General features: G+C 37.8%; 1 protein-coding gene across 2 annotated transcripts in view; it reads left to right on the plus strand.

The window, feature by feature from the left end:
• Positions 1-23504, plus strand: part of LOC128508869 (A disintegrin and metalloproteinase with thrombospondin motifs 20) — a 90745-nt gene that overhangs the window by 21856 nt on the left and 45385 nt on the right. For both annotated transcript variants that reach the window (XM_053480365.1, XM_053480373.1), the window contains exons 5-13: positions 355-438; positions 596-720; positions 1206-1246; positions 2729-2834; positions 6804-6950; positions 10015-10156; positions 10833-10937; positions 21834-21979; positions 22165-22346. In XM_053480365.1, the coding sequence (XP_053336340.1) occupies positions 355-438; positions 596-720; positions 1206-1246; positions 2729-2834; positions 6804-6950; positions 10015-10156; positions 10833-10937; positions 21834-21979; positions 22165-22346 (1078 nt within the window). The remainder of the gene's footprint in view (positions 1-354; positions 439-595; positions 721-1205; positions 1247-2728; positions 2835-6803; positions 6951-10014; positions 10157-10832; positions 10938-21833; positions 21980-22164; positions 22347-23504) is intronic.

The following is a 23504-nucleotide window of genomic DNA, read 5'->3' on the forward strand; positions in this document are numbered from 1 at the left end:
CTTCCTTTACATTTAGACACCCCCCCCCTCTTTTCTTTCTTTTCCCCTCTCCTTTATTTGTAGTAATTTATTTAAAATCTTTTAAGGTGTTGTGGTTGTGGTTTTGCCTCAAGCTCTGTGACATAAAGAGGACTAATGAGTTCCTGTCAGACTACCATCAGGGCCAGCACACACACTAATGTGGGGAATTGTTTTTTACAGTGCCGTTTAGTTTTACAGGGTCTAGATTTTTATGTCAGAGTTGGTTGTAAGAGTTAGCCTCTGGAGGTTTGGTCTGATGTAAATCTGACTCTGATATTTATGTTTTGACAATTATGGTCGAGCATCTGTTTTCTTTTTTTCTTCTCATTTCAGGTAGCTGCTGTTTATAAAGATCCCAGTGTTGGAAACCTCATTAATATCATGATTGTTAAACTGATCATTATTCACAATGAGCAGGTAAATGACACCTTTCACATTTCAAGAGCTTCCTATAAAAGATGTGCCAATTAATTAAGATAACAGACCACCAAATATCCTAGTGTTTCAGCAGTGTGATTTTTCTGTGAGTCATGTTCAATCAAGATTAATTGCATATATTTCAAAATTGTTTTAGGAAGGCCCAAGTGTCAACCGCTATGCTGCTGCAACGCTACACAACTTTTGTGTGTGGCAACACAGTCAGAATATTCTGGATGACAGTCATCCTTCACATCATGACACTGCTCTGCTTATCACCAGGTGTGTTTTATTTTTTAGTTTTCAATTAAGGTTTGTACATTGATTGTCTATGAAAATGCTAATGCGCGACAATCCTGTGTGGGTGTTTTCAAGACCATAGATAATAATGACTGCATATATGGAGGTCAGCTATATATTTATGTGTATGGTGCCAAAGTCTTGAGTCATCCCTAACTTCTGCATATTTTGCTCCCAAAGAGACAGACTTTTTGTATTTTTAATGTAATCTTAAGAAATAGTTCTCCAGGCTTCTTGATTTTTCCTGAACTTTCAGCCCATTTCCTGTACCTGAGCAGTTTCCGAGGAATGTTCCTGTTTGTTAAACCACACAGTGACCAATTAATCATCCAAGCATAAAAACAGAATTTATCAGAGCATTTTAAGTCATCATCATAAAAGGTTATAGACTTTACTGTTCATCTTAAGCAGCTAGTTGTGCCATATTTCTGACTAATATAAACATAGACATCTTTTTTTATATACAGGGAGGATATCTGCCGGGAAAAAGACAAGTGTGACACATTAGGTAAAATTCATCCTTTTTTTCTATAAACATTTGACCTTACGTATATATGATGTCCATAGTAAGACAATTGCGCAATATTTCACTTATGCACAAAACTTCTCACAAAACATACATTATGAGAAGGTTGGTCATTTCCACAGTATCAACTGTTTGAATATGTTGCTTGACTGTGACAGCACATGCCATATCTCCTATAAACTAGCTACACATTACCCATCAAATGTAACAATGTATTTATTAATCACTTATAATGTACAGTCAACTCATGCTGCCCAACATGAATTGTCTACAAACAATTTGCCTATAGAGTACCTACAGCATCTCACAATTTAACAATTTTCACATCTTGTGCCACACAAGTTCTTACCTTGAGAAGTTACACTGAGTTTGAATAACCTATTTTGAACATAATAGTTTAAAGTGCCATTTTTTTTAAAACATGGAAGCACAGAAGAAAAATCTCTTTTTTTTTACCTGCACTGGACTAAGATAAGTGTTTACAGTACATGTCTGCATGTACAGTATGCAGTCATGTATAAAGAATTTCTTAGCATTTTTACCACTTAGGCGAAATTAAAGTATGTTCATAGTGTATAATATACACAGTCTAATTTAAATGTCATTTAACCTTGAAAGCTATGGGTTGTAACCTTGCACAGTTTTACAAGGGTCACATCTAAGTGTTCACATGAGTTTCTCACAGCCGATAGGAAATTAATTATGCTTTAGCCCAGGGGTTCTAAAACATTTTCTGTCATTCCCCACTTAAGGGGGTGGGCGAATTTTTAAGCCCCACTTGTCAACAAAATGATATCAAAATCGGCCAAGTTTACTATTTAATGAAATATCAATTTCTAAACCAGTAAGATCAAATAACACCAAGTTCAAAACAGATAAAATACACGTGCAATTGTTATAACAGGCTTACTTCGTCACTTATCTAGAGCTTACTTTCAAAGAAGTCGAGTGGCTTATTAACGTGAATGGGGTGTGTTGTCTCTAAGTGTCTTCCTAATTTCTTGGGTCTCATGCTGTCTTTTTGGTTGATTAGGCTGATAGTGCTTGATTGAGAAACACGGCTTTAGCCGATATACATATCGGTGACCTTGTCCAGGAATAAAAAAATAAAAAAACTTTAGATGTACTGAATGTGAAAAGTTAACATGTAGCTTTATATAATAATTTTTCTGACTTTGATCTATGGATAGCTGTGTTTGGTTGGAGCAGCTGTGTTGGTCTTCCTGGCTCATTGCCAGGCACGAGATGTACAAATGACAATACAATGATGATTATGTGAAAGTGGAGTATAACATATAATGAGCCTTTCTCCATGAAAACAGGTGTGTAGGTCAATGTCAGTTATCTTTCACTCGTGGATGTAAATATCTTCGAGCTAAAGGTGAAAATAATGGGATATAGTGTAACATGGTGGTTATGGTTGTGTTTTGATTATGTGTTTGTATGTGTTTCTTTTACAATTAGGTCTGGCAGAGCTGGGTACAATGTGCGACCCATACCGGAGCTGCTCCATCAGTGAAGAGAATGGTCTGAGCTCCTCCTTCACCATTGCCCATGAGTTGGGCCATGTGTAAGTTTCGGCCCCCGGAGGGAACTGCCTAGCTGAAAGTGCTCCCTTATATCATACAAAAGCCCTCTTATCCTTTCTCACAGGGGCATACACAGGTGCAAAGCATAATAAAACCACTGCATGTTTAATAACAGGCCAGTCTTAATACCCCCTCTGTACTCTGACCTCTCTTCTTCCCTACTGCACCCAGCATGGTTCAACCCAAAGATTAAGCAGTTTTCCATCCAAAGGGTATAGAGTAGTGTTAAGCGAAAATCCTTAAATATCGATTCTGTTGTTGCATGCTTTGTAACTTATATGATGATCCAATGATCTAACTTATATGACAAAATGCAATCTTCCTTTATACCTGGGTGCAATGATGTTTTTCAAGAAGTTGAATGAAAAAACTGAATGGAAGTTCAAAAGAAGTTTAAAAACCAATGTGTCAGTGTTGTTGTACTGTATGGGATCCCTGGAGCAGAGGGGATCAGGGATACTTCACATATGCAGTGTAGTTACCAGTGTTTTTTTTTTTTGGCAGTGATGGGATTTGCACCAGTAATCTTTGTAACACTAGCCATTACTACTCACTGCTTTACAGTATGTATTCTTAATAAATTACTCTCTATCCTTAAATTGTAAGTCCTTGCACTTACTTTTATTCAAAATTCAACAGATAATAAGGCTACTATTGATAAACTATAATAACCCTAGTACTGCCTTTTTCCATGTAAAAACATTTGTCAATATTATATGAGACCTGCTAATTAACACTAACCAGTGGGTTCTTTTAAGTGCAACACTGCTTGTCTTCTCTGAAATCTGCGTATGCCCTCAGCATGCACCAATCTCATCATCATCGCCACAGCTGATGAATTAATAATAAGCAGAAAATATCAATAACAGTAGGTTATCTCCATTGTACTTTTTTCTTTGTCTTTACTGGTTAATCACAGTTGAACTAGGTATCTAGAGTACTGTATTAGAGTGTGTAGATATGCAGTCGTAAATGATTACTGTAATATTACTAATGTGAAACCTGACCAGGGAGCGAGGGGCTCGCCATTCTTAAGCACAATACAAATCAACCACGTTTAGTGTGACAGCCTCAATAAAAACATGCTCTATACATTGAAGGGCTGAAAGTAAGAGATTCAGTATTTTTTTTTAAATATAAGGCCTGATTTTTCAAAAAAAAAATTGACTGAGAGGTGACATTATGGAATAATACCAAAACATCTACAGTTAATATTAAGCCTATTAGAGTACCTCATAATTCAGTACTGAGTTGAAAAGAGCACTACATGTCACTGCATACCATGTAATTACCATGTGTCGAGTGTGTTGTCGTGACATAGACCTTCTGTGGGGTCTGTTTTCACAACATGCAGCTATCACCACATGTGTGAATGTATGGTTTGTAGCTTATGAATAAAGCCATTGTGGACATATGACTGGCTCCTAACATATGACTCAATCACTTAAATGTTGTTATGCCTAATTCTCTAGTGCACCCCCACTTTTGGAGTGACTAGAAATGGCAGAAATCTCCTCCTTTTTAGAAATGATAGATGAAGCAAATTCCAGCAGCACCATTCAGAACCCTGTCACTGAACTTTTCCTCTGTTCTTCTGTCCTGTTCTGTTGTGACAACTGGACATGTTCACTGCCAGTCAGCAGGTTATGGATAATAACTAATAGTAGGTTCTACACAATATGTATAAAAATTTATTTGTCAACATTTAAAAACTGAAGTGAAAAACAGTAACTTAGAGCCTTACAGAAAGAGACATTCAAAGAACAAGGACACCTGTCTGTAATAAAACACTAATCTAATTTAGACTCACATTAGACTCTGATGTCCAGATGTTTTTGAGCTGATTGTACCTGTTCCCAGGCATATGTAGGCTACTTTTTTAACTAAGTAAACGTTTGGGGCCCAAATGTGTGACAGCCTATAGAAGGTTCATAAATCATAATGATCGTTGGCAGGTGTCCCAAAACTTCTGGCCCACAGTGCACACTTAATTTATCTTTTAAAACAGTAAAAATGCTAATAAAAAACATTTTATGAAGTACCAGCAATAGATCAGAATGAGGCATATTAGGTGTGACAATAAAAAGTACTGCAATAAATGATCCATTTTATCGATACCTTCTGATTCAGCTATGCACAGATGTGCTCGATCAGAGTGGAATTTCTGTTATTTAGAAAAAAACTATTTCTGTTCACACATGTGCTGCAGTGTAGATGTGTGTATGGCTGAATGCTTTTTATCAAGTAGAAATTGAATTGAAGACTAAATGACACTGATCCATGATATTCCCCCATTGTTTGCAAAAGAACTTACTTAAACATTTCCTGACATTGTAAAAGAACCAGAAAATTATTATGCCTTTCATCACTACAGCAAGATTGTTTCTTGCCTGCACATGAAAATCTGCCATACACACAATGTTACAGTAAATTTCATCTTTTTGTAACCTCTTTTTATCAAATTGAAATCGATGTATGTTACTCGGCATGACTGTTATGCTGATGGCACTAAAATTTCCAACTGAGAATATTTTTTCACGATAAAGAGTGGGAGAGTTGGAAAGAGTATAAATGTCTTACATTTATTGTTTGCCTATGACAAAGCACAGGATACATGATTGTGTCCAGGAAATTGTCAGTAAATGTATTTTTATGTTTTTGAGTGTGTAAGCTCTACACAACTGTGTATAGTACATCAAAAGAGACCTTAATTAGGAGAGTAACTAGTATGTGCATGGGTGTGTGTATGTGTGTGTGGGGGTGTCTGTGTCTCTTTGAGGTATTACAGCTGGACAGTGTCTGCGCTAAAACTCTTTCCAAACATACAACATCTGCTGCATAAAACAGATTAATTTAATTTTAGTTTATTGTCCTTTAAAATTGTAATGATCAGTCCTTTACTTTCAGATTAGGTGTAATAATAATTTGGGCTTGACATAGAAATGGCTCTACCAGTATACATTTCATACTGGTTATTTTCACAGAAAAAAAAGACAAAAATCTGAGAAAAATATAGTAGTGTAGTACTGTATAGTATAGACACATAAAGTTCTGTGTCATGTCACTGAATGCTCATAATATACAGAGGTGAAATAATTTTTTTTAAAGAAATATTAAATCTGTTTTCTGTAACATGCCATACAGTATCAAAAGCTGATATTGTGATGTCTTAAAAAAAGAGGCTTGTGTGAATTTTTTACAAGCTGATGTAGTACAAATTACTGAAAAAAGGTTTATGCTGGCTGTGATATACGTAAAGGTACCAGAACACCCAATGCATCACAGCTTGCTGTGTATGGGACTTATTATTTAAGGAGTTTAAGGTTGTTGATCCAGCCTCAAATTCCCAGATATCAACCATGAGATGCACAGGGCAACCAGGACTGATCTACAGAGGCCTGAACCCACAACCCACTTCACCCAAAGTACCTGCAGCTTAGGTCTTGGTTTTTATGCTTTAATATCATGGGTGATCAGTGTAATTGTGAAAAGTCTTTTTACAAAAGATAGTTTCCCCACCTAGAGAATAGGTCATAATAAACCAAGAATATATTACCCATATATAATTCATATAAACCAATATCAGTGTATTACTATTTCTGTAACAATTTAATATATGTCTCAGAGGTTTCTCAGAAAGTGACTTGTTAATGCATCAGCTGAAATACCTGATCACAGATAGGACAAGGGTAAAGTTGTGTCTCCCTTATGTGAGGTCACACTAACCCATTTCCTCTTTAAAGTCTTGGCCAATAAAAAAAATGGAAAAAGGAATAAAAAGTTTCTTGATTGTACAAACACAGTAGAATCCAACCCATTTGAATGTCTAAACATAGCTAAAATGGGAGATTTGCATATTAGGTGACCTTTAAGCTTTATTTTCCAACCTTCCTGTCTATTCTGATGTCAGTATTGTTCACTTTCCTCCATTATTGCTTTGTGTGTTTCAGCTTTAACATGCCTCACGACAATCACCCAAAGTGCCGGGAAGCAGGAATGAAAAATCAGTATCACGTCATGGCCCCAACTCTGAACTATGACACCAGCCCATGGTCCTGGTCCAAGTGCAGCCAAAAGTACATCACAGAGTTTTTAGAGTAGGTGTCTTTTTTTTACATGCTCTGCTTAACAACTCTTTCAAACTGTTGTGTGCATACATTTCATTTTAATAGTTTCGCTGCTTTAGTTTCCCAATGCCAAGATGTTTATGGTCCATATTGTTTGGGATTAACCTGAAATCTCATTGGAAGTGCATCTCTCTCTCTCTCTCTCTCTCTCTCTCTCTCTCTCTCCCTCTCTCTCTCTCTCTAACTCTCTTTCTCTATAACAATATTGAATAAATGCTGTTTGCCACACTTATTCCATCTTGTTTTTAGCTTTATTTTGTTTTAGGAATGTTTGCTAGTTAAAAAAAGAGGATCAATCACAATCCTCTTGTTTGAGCTACTCTACCCCACACCTCTCTGTCATTTTCCTATTTTCCTTTATCTGTCATTGTCTTCTTTTCTTTTTCTCTTCTCTCTCTCTGAAATGCTGGACAAACAGTCATTTAGTTGTCGGCATGTTTTGTCCCTCAGCAACGGTGTCCCAGGGCAACGGTCCATTCAGGGCTTCCAAAGTAGAGCAGCAAGCAGTGGCCCCAGTTGAAGGGTTTCCCTTTAAGATGGGAAATGTCAGTTAAAATTAGATTCCTGCTGCATACGACTCTTTGATCTGCTCTCCAACGCAAAACCCGTCTGCGGCTCTTCACAAAAGATGGTCTTGTTGACGAGGGCTCGCTCGTTGCAGTGAAGGTTGAGGATGCATGGTGAACTTTCCGCTCAACACAATCTGTTGCTTTCTGTTCTTACCCTTCACAAAAAAAAAAGAAAAAACTATGGACAAAATGCACAACGGCATGGAAAGGACAAGGGGCTGCTTTTCTGTATGGGTCATAAAAGGATCCGTGGGTGATTTTTCTGTCGAATTCTCACTTATAATGAAAAAATCAAAATGTCAGTAGTAGGAAGGCTGATGAAGTTTTTTCCGTGCTATTTCTCAGAAAAATAAATGATTTGCCTAACAATGATGGTATTTTATAAACAAAGAGCTGAGAGCTGGATTGTTATAGGGCTTCTGTGTTGGTGGGAATGATGGAAAGCAAAGTCTGCTGCTTCTGCACTCAACCAGGGCAACAAAACACAGCATTGATCAGTACTGCACTTCGCAAGAGGCAATGTGCTTAAGTACATCAGTGTTTTGACTGCCCATTCACCTTCAAGAGCTCTCTAGCCCTTAACACTCTCCTGTCAGCAGACAAAAGAATGCACACATGAAGGAGCGCACACACACAAAGACACGTACTCCCACAGCCTGGCAAAGAAAGACAAACACACACACTCTATACATGTATACACATTCAAGGAACATATCTAAACACTTAAGGATGAAGAATAGACCTTCTTCAGCTCAGGTTTATGTATGGAATAAATTAGATCACTACAGTTGTACGTAAAAGTCGGAAAAGCAGCCTCACTTTTTTATTCAACTATTCTTCAGGAAAAATTGCACCAATTTAGATTTTTTTTCCTCCTAAGTCCAAATGAAAACCCCATCCATTATTTATTGTTATAAAGTTATTGATGTACACACTGCTATTAAATCCACATAATTTCTTCCAAATGGCTGTCCCCTGCAGCTTGCAGCAAACTTGGAGGATTAAGCAGGCACTTGGACTCATGTGCAGTAATTAATCAGTTGGCTGGTTTGAAAACTCTTTTATTTGTACACCATCTTCAGTGTCAGGCCAATTAGCCCCATTTTCGAGCCATTAATCTTCCCTTTTAGAGTGCCAGTAAGAGAAATGGCTAATACTGTACAGTTGCCTGATGATTGAGTTCTCAGAGAATAGCAGAGCCAGGCCAAAAATATCAAATGTCATATAATACAAAAACTGTCCTGATTCCTGTGTCTTAAAATGAATGATTAATTGTGAATTCAGTTTCTGTTGTGTTAATGTTCAAGACAAAAGAGACTGATGAAATGTCTTGTGAATGAAGGCGTAAAATGGATTAACATTTACAGGAGACTTTAAGCAAAATACGGTGATAAGACTCGAACAGTGTTGGGTGTAACGCATTACAAAGTAACATGTTGGATTACTCTTGGATGTAACGAGTAAGTAATACAGTATCTGTGACAGGGCTTGGTCTTCTCTTCATAGATGTCCTGCATCAAAACTAATCCTATCCTAATAGTTGATGTACTAAAGTCCTAGTGCTGAGCATCTTTGGATTGCCTGTGCAAGTCCGTATTCCTGATGGGAGATACATTTTCTCATCCTCTATGTTTTTTTAGCAGATTAATTCTCTAAAGCACACAAACTACCTTTAAGCACATCTTTTTTTCACTGATAACAAAGGTGCCTCTGACCGTTTTAAGAGGCTGAAGAGCTTCAGTGCAGTGAGAGAGGATAAGCTGAGGTAATGAGAAGGCTCGGGGGATCAGCTGAGGCTGGATAAAACAGGTGTTTAGTCCCCTTTAAGTGAACAAATTGCACAAGCAGCGTCAAACGTGTCTCATAATTGCATATCGGACTACTATTGCTCTGCTTCATTTCCTTTTTCTCTGTTAGTAAAGTTTGACAGAGAGAGCAGGATCACAAAGCACACCCTTTTCAGGGACGTTTACTGTATTTTCCTGAACGACTCTTTAATACAGAGCACTGAAAGACCCATTCAAGGTGTGAATCCCATAGTTGAGTGCAGTGCACTGGTGAACATGTTTTAAACAGCTGTTCTTTTGTGACTTTCCTGTGTTCAAAGGTTGGGTGTGGTGAACAGGCTGTATATCACTAGAAAGTAGGCTGTCATGCAGGATCAATGTAATGAAATTAGATTTTTGGCAGGTGTGTACGCGTCTCTAAATCCCTGCATTTTGCACATTATGAAGAAGACGACTGAGGTACTGTTAGAGTGGGATTTTTCTAATAGAGACATTTTAATGACTAGAGCAGGTAGCAAAGCGGACCATCCAAAGTGTACTTCAAGGTTTTTTTACGATTAGCTTTTGAAAATCCATTGACAAGCTCTAACACAGTGACTAACACAGTTTTCCCAGTGAACATAAAGATAAGTAGTGCATACATACTGATCCTTTCCTGTTTTTTTTTTTTTTTGCCAGTACTGGTTATGGGGAATGTTTGTTGGATGAACCAGTTGGCAGATCCTACGATCTCCCTGTCAAGCTCCCGGGTCAAATCTACAACGCTAATCGGCAGTGTGAACTTATGTTTGGACCAGGCTCCCAAGTCTGCCCATTCATGGTAAGCCTTTACATTTTAACATGTTTGAGAGACATTATCAAAAATCATTAATGCAGATGTCCAAATAATAATTATGCATAACAACAAAAATAGTAACATCATAAGAAGACATCGTATTATTTTTGGGAGAGGTAGTCTCTTTAGGCAGCAGGATTTCAGAACAAGCTAAATGCTGTCCATATGGGCATCATATAAACTTTTATAGATTTCCGCATTACATCATTGCCTTGAGGGGTTTTCATACTGTTTGAAAAATACCGTCCCTAACCCGTAGTAATAAATGTAATTTTTTATGCTGTCACCATAAGGTCATGGTTAATCTTTGAGACTGATGGAATTTGGAGGCCTTTTTTAACTATTGTATCATCTCTCATAATTTGCACAGGCTACAAATTTCCGATTGTAAAGTCAAAGGTAATTGAACTGATCTAAAGTCCTAGAAATTAATATTTGTTATAAAATACTTAGTGGTTGCACTAGACTCAACACAGATTAGAGCAAATCGTCATGTGGTTTATAAGAAAATGACATCACCAGAGTAAGTTTTTGCCCATGTATTGAAAGGATTATTAAATATTTTAAATACTGAAGCAAATGTTGCAAAATGTTGCATTCATTGCATGCCATTATTGAGTTCTGCATTTTTATTTTTTTTGTAATTCTCCCCTTCTTACAGAGACAGTGTAAGAGGCTCTGGTGCACCAGCGCTGAAGGGGACCATAAAGGATGCCGAACACAACACATGCCCTTGGCTGATGGAACTGAGTGTGGACATGGCATGGTGAGTTTTTCTGCCTAATATTTAGTTTGCTGCTATTTTTGTCTGGCAGTCACTGGTGCATTGCTTGGAAATGTCAACACATTAGATAAATGTAATGTGAGCTTTCCACGGTATTTGGCCTTGAAACACATTTCATGCTTAGTGATTAAAGCCCCTTTTTTAGAAGCTTTTGCAATGTAGATAACGTCTCCCTATTGTTTCATGCATAATAATCAGCAAAAGCATTAAATCCTGAGCAAGTTTACAGTTTTTTTAGAAATGTAAAAATGGGAAAGAATAACTTTGACTTTGTGGTAGCCACCTGGTGTTAAAATAACAGTAAATGACTCTTTGTGGTTAAATGAAGTCATCCATCTTGTGTGTCGTGTTACATTAGCAGTCTACACTCACAGCAAGGCTTTTCTTGTTTTCCTCCACCTCTGTGATGTTATGCTAATCAGCCACATTTTGTGTCATGCAGTCGCCACAAAAGGAGTAATTTGGGAGCGGAGAGTGTTTTTTTTTTTTTTTTTTAAAGGGAGGGCATTTGAGTGTTTGAAACAGGATGCCATACAGCTCTCAGTCAAGCTACCTTCTTCTGAACTCATGACCCTCAAATCTCTTTAAGATGTGGGTAAGTGGGTCACTGGTCAGGGAGCTCTGGGCTCAGACTTGATTTCAGACAAAAGACCCACATTGCTGATTCAGGTTCAGTTAAAAGAGAGCTGTGGAAAAAGTCCCTATTCCTTCTACATATTATTTTCCTCTATAAAAGAAAGCTTTAAAAACCCTGGGTATAAACATGTTCCCAGTAAGAAGGGCAATCCCAGTGTCGTACCACAGAGAGGTGGGAGCATTACTACACTTGAGGGCAAAAAAGTTAACCTGGAATGGCTGGCACATTAATCCAACCAAAACAACCACTGTGTCGATGTCATGGGATTTTTATGTACTTGGAAATCTTTCACTTGTTTTCATTAACTGCTGCACAAGAGTATGTGCTGATTTAAACCGTTTGTTGATTTTCTTTGCTTTGTTGCTACGACGACCCAAATTGGGTTGATTAAAACCACAGGGGCATAAAGGAGTTGGTGTTAAACTTGATATCTGTTTACATTATTAAAATGAGACACGGTGTTGTGGTGTTAGAATCACATTTATTAAATCTTTAACATTTGACAGCCTGTAATGGCTTACCACAGTTTAATCTGTCTAAAAAGACTAGACTGTTCTTTGAACATAGTATCTTGATTGTTTTGGTTGCTTTGTTTAGTCAGGATGAGTACAGTGGGTTGCTAGTAAGAGCTTCATAAAGCATCTTCTTTTCTTCTGTTTTTAAGAGTCATGGCACCTGCACCTTTGTTTGTGGTGCTGAGGGTTTGGTGTCATCTCCATACTGAGCACTTTGAAGTGGAGGGAGTTGAAAGAGTAGGGGCTCTCGGTCTCAGCTCACCTGTCTCTTTAGTGTGCTTTTATGTGGGGAAGAAGTCAGGGAGGCCACTTAAAATTCACCCTCTTATTCATTCTTAGTCACTCTAGACATCCAAATGTTGTGACAAAATCACTCAGCTGAAATCAATGTTGCTCATTTTGTTCCGTTCTACTGTAATGTTGGTGACCATTTAATCAGTAAATGGATTGTACTAACTGGGATGAACAAGGAAAAGATTTGACTAATCATATGCAATTTTATCCAGAGTCAGTTATTGTAATTAACAATGCAATATTTAACAATTGGCACATAAAGTTATTTTATTTTAGTCTTTTTTATTTAGTTGTAGTAAGTTGATAACTCACATAGAGAGTAAAGGACATTTTGGAAACAGGTCCTCGTTCTGGTAAAAATGGCACTTTTTATTTTACTTAAAACTTCATTTTTCCTACATCTCACTGGCTGCATTTTAGAATAAGTAATGTGGTCACATGACCTTGGCAAGCTATCTGTCATCTGGTTTATTGAGCATTGCACTAGAGCAAGCGTCCCATGATTTGTTATCTTTAAACAGCGCCACAGCTCTCCACTAGTAAAGCAAAGATTTAAAGTGGAGGACCTCAACACAGCCCTTATAATTCCTGATGTTTGGGGACACCACACATGTCTCAACACATAAATGAGCTGTGGATTTCAATAGCATGAAGAATGTAGTTGGGTAAATTGTTTGAACTTTGTGTCCCCCATTTCTTTCCTGGAGGTTTGTTAGAGAAAATGCCTAAACAAACAGCATCATGAAGGCCAAAGAGCTATAAAGTCCTGCACAAAGTGTCTGTCTGGGTTTGGGACAAAAATAATCCCAAACTTTAAACATCCTGTGAAGCAATGTTAAATCTGGTTTTAAAAAATGTGTGTTGGATGCAGTGTTCATGATATGCAGTAGTTAATACTTCCTAAAAGTAGTCCAGGGAAGGACAACTGGTTGAACTGGGAACAACTGGGCATCTGGGAGTCTACATTGAAAACTGAAAGATTGCCTGTTTGGTCCGATCCCACAGAAAAGCAACTGAAGCGAAATTTGCGTAAAATGTTATTCCTGGGGCTAAAAAGAAGGTATCAGAATCCGTAGTGCATTGCATCTTGCTCTGCATGGGGCTGCGTATCCACAGACTGATCAAAGTATCCATTCTGACCCCTGTCCACTGCTGAAAGCTCCTACAATGGACATGTGAGTTTCAGAACTGAACCATGGAGTATTGGAAGAAGGTGGCCTGGTCTAATGGATACTGCTTTCTTTTATACCATGTGGATGGCTGGGTGTGTGCCTCACTTACCTGGGCAATAGATGGCTCCAGGATGCACTATGGCAAGAAGGCATGCTGTGTGATGCTCAGCTGTTGTCCAAGCATTTATGTCAATGCTACTTTGACATGTAACACCTAACAAAAAATTGTGTCAGACTAAATATTCCCTTATGGCAGTGGCCTCTTTCAGTAGAATAATTCTACATGTCACAGAGTTACATAACCTAAAATAAAGAATTTTATTTCCTCCTGCTTTATACAACTCTGAACAGAGCCTAGTGCCTGCCTCAGGTCAGCAGAGTGACCTTAGAAAGTCTGCCAGGCCACAGGACAGGCTGTACACAGCTCTGGTCAAAAATTAATCCCCAATCTAAAATAAATAAAAAAATCATGTACTTATTAATGTTCAAACATGTATTAGTTTTAAAAATTAGTATTATAATAATATTACGTACCGCCTCATGATTCAATATTCTGTAGATCCACCTTTAGCAGCAGCAACCTTAAAATAATATTTTTTAGTAGGACTTTATCAGTCTTTCACATCATTGTGAGGGGATTTTGGTAAAAAAAATTTTTACAAAATTGCTCTTGTCCATTGAGATTTTTGGGAATTTGCATATGCACAACTTTCTTGCACAGTCCCAGGAGAACATTTAAGTTGGGTTTATGTCTAAACTTTGATTAGGCGATTCCAAAACCTTGATTTTTCTTTTCATATATTCTGATGTAGATTGACTGAGATTTTTGTTCCGGGTTATTGTCCTGTTGCATAACTTAATTTTGACCAAGCTTTAGCTGTCTGATAGATGGCCTTACTTTTGCCTTTAGAATACTCTGGTATACAAAGGAGTTCATAGTTGACTTATTGACTGCAAGGTGGCCTGATCCTGTGCCTGCAAAACGATCATCACTGCTCCATCACTATGCTTGACCCTGGGTATAAGGTATTTCTGTTAAATGCTGTTTGGTTTTCCCAAAACATGGCACTGGGTTATAGCTGAACAGCTCCTCTTTGTCTCATCTCTCCTTAGGACATTATTCCAGATGCCATGATCCTCAGTCGTGTTTTCATGGTTAATAAGGGGTGCTAGTAGAAATGGGGTACTTAGTATTGTATCATTTATTTTGTAAATAGTGAAAAAAGTTGTTATTTGTATGAGGTTGTATTTGCCTAATACTAAGACCCCCGCCATGATCAGATGATTTTTATTATGTTTTTAAACAAAAACACATTAACAATTAAAAAAGGGGAGTACAAAATTTTGAACATGACTGTATTTCAATGCTTTTTGTTATTGATATTATATCATATTATATTATTATGTTATTATACAGGGTATCGGCCAGCGTTAAGTCATTCAGTCACGAATGAAGCTATTGGAACTGCTGTGAATAACGCATCATGAGGATCAAAAGAATCTAAGCTTTGTTATAGTATATTGTGATACCATATTGCTTAACAATTTGATGCTTAAAAATGAGGCAACTTGTTACTGAATTTTAATTGTTTTTGTGATGAACGCCTCTCTGTAATCTTCCTGAGACACTTTACAAGACATTTTATATCAAAGCAGCACAAAAGAAGGCATTGTGCTTGATTCGCGATTTAACTCAGGGGAACGCTCACACTCCCAGTAGCCTGCCCTCGTCTCACACAATTAGTGCGAGATAGAGGAGTCTTGCAAAAGTCAGGTGGAAGAGAATTTGTTGGCACTGGCTGGGGGACTTGGCCGTCGTCTCTGGCAGCTCTTGTCGATCCCCATTCGACTCTCTGGCTTGATCCACTGCAGCGATATCACCTTGCTTCCTAACCTGCCTGTGCTTCCATGAAGAGGCCCAAAAGGATTTGATTCAACAAATGAATAGTTGTTTTGGTCCGCATGCTTCCGAGCTTTGCCAAGCAATCTAGTGAGGAGAACTTGAGTGTTTTTTTAAGGCATTTGCTGTTAGTATTAAGAGGACAATCAAAAGAGTCAGTCAATCTCTCTTAGGTTTGAATTCCATTTTTTTAGTCAGCATTTGTGAGATCTGTATCGCTTATAATTCTCAGAGGCCTTTTTGGAGTGTCGAAAAAACACCTCAATATTTGAGAAAAACAAAACAAAAAACATTGCCCTAGTTAATATCTGTGTTTGTATGAGTGTACAGTACTCCTTAGTTCTCTCTGAATGATGTATCACCTCTGTGCAGGTATCTTCTGCTTTGGTGGCTTGTGTTGAAGGCTCGAGACTGTCATTAGTTGCTAAAATGACTGCTTTGGACACATCAGCTGTTCCACACAACTAGGCTTACACACAAATACACACACACATTTGGTTATGCATGGTCTATTGTTAAGCAGTGCTATGTTTTTTAGTTTATTTATTTCACGTTTTGACTTTGTTTGTCAACGATGCTGCTAGTGTTCAAGTCAAATTGGGACTTTTGATTAGTCCCCTGCTCCCCCTGCATTTTACTGAATGTGATGATCTTTCAAACGTTTGCGTCATTCAGATGTTTTACTGTGGCTGGCGAGTCTCATCACCATACAGTGCTTGAAGTTCTCTGTAATTGTTGATGAGTTTTATGCCTTCATTCAATCCCAGGTTAACTTGGACACCCCTCATATTGCCAAAATAGCAAATGCTCATCATGATAATAAATTATAATTATCAATAACATGAACCAAAATATTTTTTTAAGTAATTCCGTAGGGTTTAATGGTACCTTATTTTCATTCATGTTAACTCATGGTTGCACACAACTTCTGCACATACGGTGTACAGATAATGGTTAGAATAGTTGATGTCCGGTTTCTTTTTTTCTTGTGTGTGTGTGTGTGTGTGTGTGTGTGTGTGTGTGTGTGTGTGGTAGTGGACCATCCAAATTGAGTCCTTCTGCAGCCAGGGTGTGAACTCTAACCCCAACCTGTGAGAAAACCAACATCAAAGGCCAGAACAATGCCTTATGGAAATGTCTGTGTTAAAATGAAAGAGTATGACATTTTAAAATCATTCAGCCAGTCATGTCATTTCTGTGCTGTTTTTGGAATGTTTTTGTGGGGCTTTTTTTTGGACAGCAAAATGACGTGGTGGGAAAGAGGCTACCTTGCAATTATAGGCCTCCTCTAACCACAAAGCAGAACAGCGCTACAGATGCTAGGAGCAAAGTCAGAACTGCTTGGAGTTTGTTGCTGGCAAATCGTTGTAAGCTTCAGTCAGACATGCACACACACATATACTGATACTGATGTGCAAAATGAAGTATAGTAGGTTGTGTTTTCATGATGTTGTTGCAGATAGATGTAGACTCTGTGTGTATTAAGGCTTAATAAAAAAGGAACAAGTGCTGGCAACAGCTGGACTAGTTTATTGTGAGAATTTGTCAATTAAGGCAAAATCTTAACAATTCTGTCAGTACACAGTGACTCACCGGGGGCATTGCTCGCTTTCTTTCTTTCTTTTTTACTTTCACATTTTTCTTAGTGTGAATAATTTTTACACTAATTGGAAATGTAGAGATGGTCCAAGTTGCTTTTGTAGTAAGCAAAATAGCACCACACACCACATCACTTCTCTTCCCCCACTGAATTCTTTTCAAGCTCATTTTCCTCCAAACCACCTTTTTAGGCTAGATAAAGGTGTTGTAAACATGAAATAGCAGCAGGGAAGGGAATGCCTCAAAGGCTTAGTCTGGTCTCAGACTATGTGGCTGTGACAGGCGGCTGCTCCTTCAGTCTGACAGCTCTCACGGCTCACAAGGGCCTCACTGGTGGTCCTGAGCTATACACACTCATATACAATGGGCCAGAACACACACACACACACACACACACACACACACACACACACTCACACACACACACACTCACACAGGCATTGGATTGCTTTAGGGCTTAGGTTAAAGTTTAGTCATCTGGGTACATGGGAAAAACGTCATGTAATGAATAACAGGTGAATATTAATTTTCATTATTTTATTTTATTCAGAAACCCAGGTGGTTTACAGGCATACAAAATGTCTCACTTAATATGTTCACATGAATATAATTAAAAGTGCTTTAAGGTTCAGATATGAATGGCTAAACACTAATCCACTGTGCCGCCTGCTTTTGAAGTATTATTAAATATTTTTTATGAGTTGACATGCACGTCTTCAGTTGCTCACTGTAAATGAGTGATGACGTCTAATAAAAAGTAAAAGATCAAGAACAATATATGCAAGCTTTGTATGGAAAGCGGTTTAGAGGTAATGTGTGTGTTTCTGTATATGATTATGCAGAAATGCTAAGCACTTAACAGTAGTATGTGATTGTTTTTAATTATTCATTTGTTTTGAGTATAATCAAAATATATATTTTATTCATTTAAATTATGTAAAATAATAATATTGTATAGCATTTTAATATCATTTATTTGATAACTTGATGTAAAATAAAAGTCAAATACATAGTCATTTGTAAAGACATCACAACCAATCAGCTTTGCCATCAACAACTGAGTATTAGACTTTAGGTTAGGTATTTACTGAAATAAGTTACTTTGATGGAGCTTTGCTATTAAATTTAAACTTGACTTTAACAAATAGAGCTGTGCCAGTGGATATAAGCATGTTAAAAACAGGCATGCACACTCACATATACACGCACACACATGCAAGCAAACACACAGACACAAATACACACATGCACCTCACACACACACACACATGTTCCTCTTCATTCATAAAATCATTTTTTTTTTTTTTTTTTTTACATTTTTGGACTCATACTCATTTGGCAAATTACTGTTCTCTAACAAAACTTTTTGTCTATAAGCAAATGTTTAATTGAAAACCAATAGGCAATGTTCTTTTAGAAGCTTCTGCAATTTAGACAAAACATGACACATGTTGGCAGCATTTTTGATCAAAAGTCAAAACATCGCTTTTTTCTATCACGTGATCAGTAATATGGGTTGTGCAAAGCGGTGGCTGGCATAAGTGAACTAAATGGATTTATGGAGAATGTTGAAGCCAAATCAAGGGATGATTACACTCCTATCAACTATTAGACTCAAAACATACCCAAATACTTTTGCTTCATTTGAAATAAAAAAAATAAAAAATTCTTGACAATGCAAAAATTTGGTTCTCATTTTTCTGTAAAACTGATGTCTTTTTAATTTTCAATTAAATATTCACGTGTACTTAAATGTAATTTATAATATATAATATATAATATGTAATCCTCTGTGCCTGTTTTCACCCTATTACATATAAGTGAGTTTGTATTTGTTTTTTTTTGTTCACATATGTTGGTAACAGTCCTGATGTGAAGGGGGAAATTTAGGATTATAGGCTGTATTATGCTTGTATTACATTACATTTTTTACCCACCTGAGGATCGGGAACTGTTAAACATTGTTAAAGCCATGGAAACTGCACTTCCGCTTAGTATTCGTCTGGCCTTCCAGAAAAACAAAAAAATACATTTGCATTCATTACTGAAGCACAAAAGATTAGCACCAGTGTGACATTTAATATACTGTAGGGCTTTTACTCCATTTTTATTTCATCAAAACTCTCTTATCCTGACTGATTCATACAGGATGACTGTGTGTGTGAGCCTGAGGCTGCAGTGACCTAAAATTCACGAACGCTATGGCTTATTAGACAAAGATGCCAGTTCTTAACAGGGAGCATAGCAAATGTTAAAAACATATACACTACTGCTGTGATGCATTGAAAGAACATCAATCAAGAAAACAAGCCACTGAATAAATAAGAACATTCCAAATATGGCAACTGTATTTACATATTATAAACATGAGTGTAGGTGTAAAGGTGGCTACCTTACACCTCCAGGGTTGATGGTTCAATTCTCACATCTGGTCTGTGTGTTTGGAGTTTGCATATTCTCCACATGCTTGGTAAGTTGTCTCTGGTTTCCCACATAGTCTGAAGACATGCATTGTAGTCTGACCGGTGTTTCTAAAGTGCCTGTGGCGTATGGGTGGGTGTGTGCTTGTGCCCTACGATAAATGTGTGTGTGCCTTGAGCCTTGTGTCCTGGGCTCCAAGTCATCATGGTCTCACAACACTACAGAAGCGAATCGGTATGGGTGAATGAACAAATGAATGAACAAGATTAGTATGGTACAGTAGCACAGTGGGTAGTGTTGCTGCCTCAAAGAGTTTCTAAATCTACCCTGATGTCATGTTAATGTTTGCCAGGAAATTCACATGTCCGCCATATGAAAATGTTGTGTGTGGTATGCTGTGATGTTCTAGTCCATGTTTTGTTGGTCTTTCGGCTGCTCCCGGCAAGGGGTCACCACAGCGGAATATCCAGTCTGCACTACAACTTGGCACAGGTTTTACGTCGGATGCCCTTCCTGATGCAACCATCCCATTTATCCAGGCTTGGGCCGGCAATGTATATTCCTGGCATATTCTCACCTCGGGCACAGTATTCTTAGATAATTTAAGATATAAACATAAACTTTAAACAGTAATTTAACTCTCTCTATTATGGTTTATTTGGGTAAGTTGTAAGTGTAGATCTTGAATGTTTGGTATTCAAGATCATGTACTAGCCTGAACCTCATCTCCTCTGGGATAAACAGCTTTTATAGAGTTCTCTTGACCTCCATTATGCACAGCTACAGGAAGAACAGACACTGTAGAACGTGATGTTTGCAGACACAGGGAGTGTAGAGTTCAGCCTTTGCCTTACAACATGAAATGAAAGGGTTGCATTTTAACCACAGTCTTTGCAGCAAGGAGGTATACTCTTACCTGCTTTTTTATTTCTGACGTGTTTTTACAAATTCTCACTTTTACTAAAGCAAACAGCGAAACCATAGGAGAAAGTACATATTAAGGCATAGTCTGAGAGCTGTCTGTAATTTACAGCACATTGTAAACAAGTTGTTTTGGTCAGTGCTAAATACTCTTATATCATCTTATGAATTAGCTAGTTGTACTTATTTTTTAGCATAACTAAAAACTGATTCAGGTAGAGGGAATGAGACAAGCAAAAAGAGTGAGATATAGAAAGAAACAGGAGAGATTGAATTAGAGGAGAAAGAGAGGAAACCAGGAAATTGGAGACTGTAATGAGCTCTGTCACCGTGTTATCTTCCCTCTTGGGTTTTCTCTATCAGGGTATGTGTGTGCCACTGCCATGCCTGCCTTTGTGCAAGTGGTGGGTCTATGCTAGGGCAGCCTGGTGAGACAGACGCCGTGCTGTCCTGCTCTGAAAGAAACCCATCGCCAGCGCTACCTGGATTCGGTTACAGCCTGTGAAAAGGCAGCCATGTTCAATGAGATAGTGCTTGCTGGCAATTGTAAACTCAACCTCTTTGCTTTCTTTCACTAGACATTCAACACAGAACAAGCCTGAGCTCAGTGTTCATGATGTGTTTTATTTTGGAGCTAACTCCGAGGTAATGCTCTTATAACATGCCAATGAAAGTGGGATTGCCTTGCATGTGCAGAATTAGCTTAGCATCAAAGAAATGTTACTCAGCTGTTATCCTGTAGTGGTAAGCTTCTTTTACTGCGGGATGCTGCTAGCCACCAAAGGTCAACTGGGGTATGGTGAGTTATGTAAACTTGCAGTCTCAGGTTGAGCTAGATTTTAAGACTAGAAACATATAGATTCAGAAATATAAATAAAAAAAGGGCACTGTGACTTTATTTTCTGGAATTTGGTGTAAGCTCAAATGTACAATTAGTACCCCACCTACCTGAGGCCTTTAGGTTACAGTAAGTGTTACAGTACTACGACCCCCAAGTCTGCCTTCTTTAATTCAGAACAATGAAGGCACAATATTCCTGACCATAACAGTGTGAAAAAGGCTTCTCTCTTTCTCTCTCTGTATATATGTGCTTAAAAAATTGCATATCTGGATCCTCTCAACAGAGCTGTTCACTCTGATTAGACCAGCTTTACATGGAGGTGAACCACTGGTCCTGTATTATTCCAACAGCTTGGTCTAAGCTGGGAGCCATTCCACCTGCATAAATAATAGAGGGATTAACATGCGCTGGGTTTTCAGCGGATTAGAAACACCAACTACACCTTTTGTACCTTAAATCTGTCAGAGATATTGATGGATTTATTTTGACACACTGCGTACATGGTGGGGATTATTTTCAACCAGCATAATGTTATGTCTTGTTTTAACCTGTGAGTGTGTGTGTATGTGTGTTTGTAGCACTGTAGGCATGGTAAATGCGTGAACAGAGAGCTGGAGTCGAAGCCGGTGCATGGTGAATGGGGAACATGGGGACCCTACAGTGCGTGTTCCAGGACCTGTGGTGGTGGTACACGGAGCACGTCTAGAGACTGCAACAATCCTGAGTAAGTTCACAGAGAAAATACATAGTTAGAATATACAGACAGATTGTGTAGATCAGTGTAACAAATTAACTTTTATTCTAACCTGAGGTGTTCTGAGAAAGAGTACACAGGTCTTTGTACACCCTATAGCATCTGGATCTGACATCTTATCTTTGTGTGTATGTGTTCATGTGCTTGTTTAATAGACCAAGGAATGGAGGGCGCTTTTGCGTGGGACGCCGCATGAAATTCCGCTCGTGTAACACAGAACCATGTCCAAGGGGCCGACGAGACTTTAGAGAGGAGCAGTGCTTACAGTTTGATGGGAAGCATTTCAACATAAGTGGCCTACCTTCTACTGTCCGCTGGGTTCCCAAATACAGTGGCAGTGAGTATTTCAGCTGCATAGCCCTAACATTCAGTAGATTACAAGATGAACTAAATTTAGTTGAATCAAATTTTTGAATTTTAGTTGAATTAATTAAAATTAATTTCTCTCGCACATTCTAACAATAGTCATAGTCACAAAGCAGCTTTACAGCAATCTGGATGTAGATTTCGATTCCTAATTACCTAGTAATCTCTATGAGATGACTTCAGAAATGGTCCTTGAGAAGGATCTGTCTAAATAGTGAACCTGTTGTCTTCTGGGTGACACCAGAGAGTGAATTTATTAGTTGTTACTAGTAAAAAAAATAGTAAACGCAAGCTCTACTAAGCTAGTTGAAAACAGCACATCGTTTAATTAAAATCTTTTGGTCAGATCAGATTTACATGTTACTACAGTTTACATTTATAATCGCAAATGCCTCTAATGTGTCCATCCATGTGTGTGCACACTGATACATCTCGTGCCATCTGGGTTAAAATATGTCATATTTGTGCACCCACTCATTCATTTCACACAATGATGATTTTAGAAAAAATATGCTTGACATTTTTCTCTGGAGGAGAGCAAGCAGTTAGTCTGCTGCATTTGTTGATTGATTTTTTGGCTGTTTTATCAGCTATTACTAGCACTGCCATGAAGTCCCCGTACTGCTGGTGCTGTCTGACATCAACGAGTTCTCCACACACGCACAGAGGCAAAATGTCACGTGAATTCAAGTCATGTATCAGATGTACTGTATATCTGATCTAGGACCAGATGCGAAAGTGACTCCGATGCAATCTGAAAATGTTTTGGATTTGTGTGTTTAGACAGCACAAAAAAAAAATCTAATCTGTGTCACATCAGGGTAAAAAAAAAATTCGCATTACTTCAGGCTTGTAATGTATGCACAGACTTTGATTCTAAAATTTGAATATATGTAAGTACTTAAATAAAGTGTAAATGAAGTATTTCCTGCTGCTCAGATACTGTAAGTCTAACAGATTATAAGATTTACGCATAGTCTGTTTTTGGGAGCAGAAATCTTTGCAGCATCCATTTTATTTTAATTATAATATCATATAATTAATATCATATAGTTTCATTTAACTAACTGACCAATATAATGTTATAATCCCGTTTAGTAGCTGAATTTAAGCTAAATTCAACTAATCC

The sequence above is a fragment of the Clarias gariepinus genome, chromosome 2 (genome assembly GCF_024256425.1).
Source record: "Clarias gariepinus isolate MV-2021 ecotype Netherlands chromosome 2, CGAR_prim_01v2, whole genome shotgun sequence".
NCBI lineage: Eukaryota > Metazoa > Chordata > Actinopteri > Siluriformes > Clariidae > Clarias > Clarias gariepinus.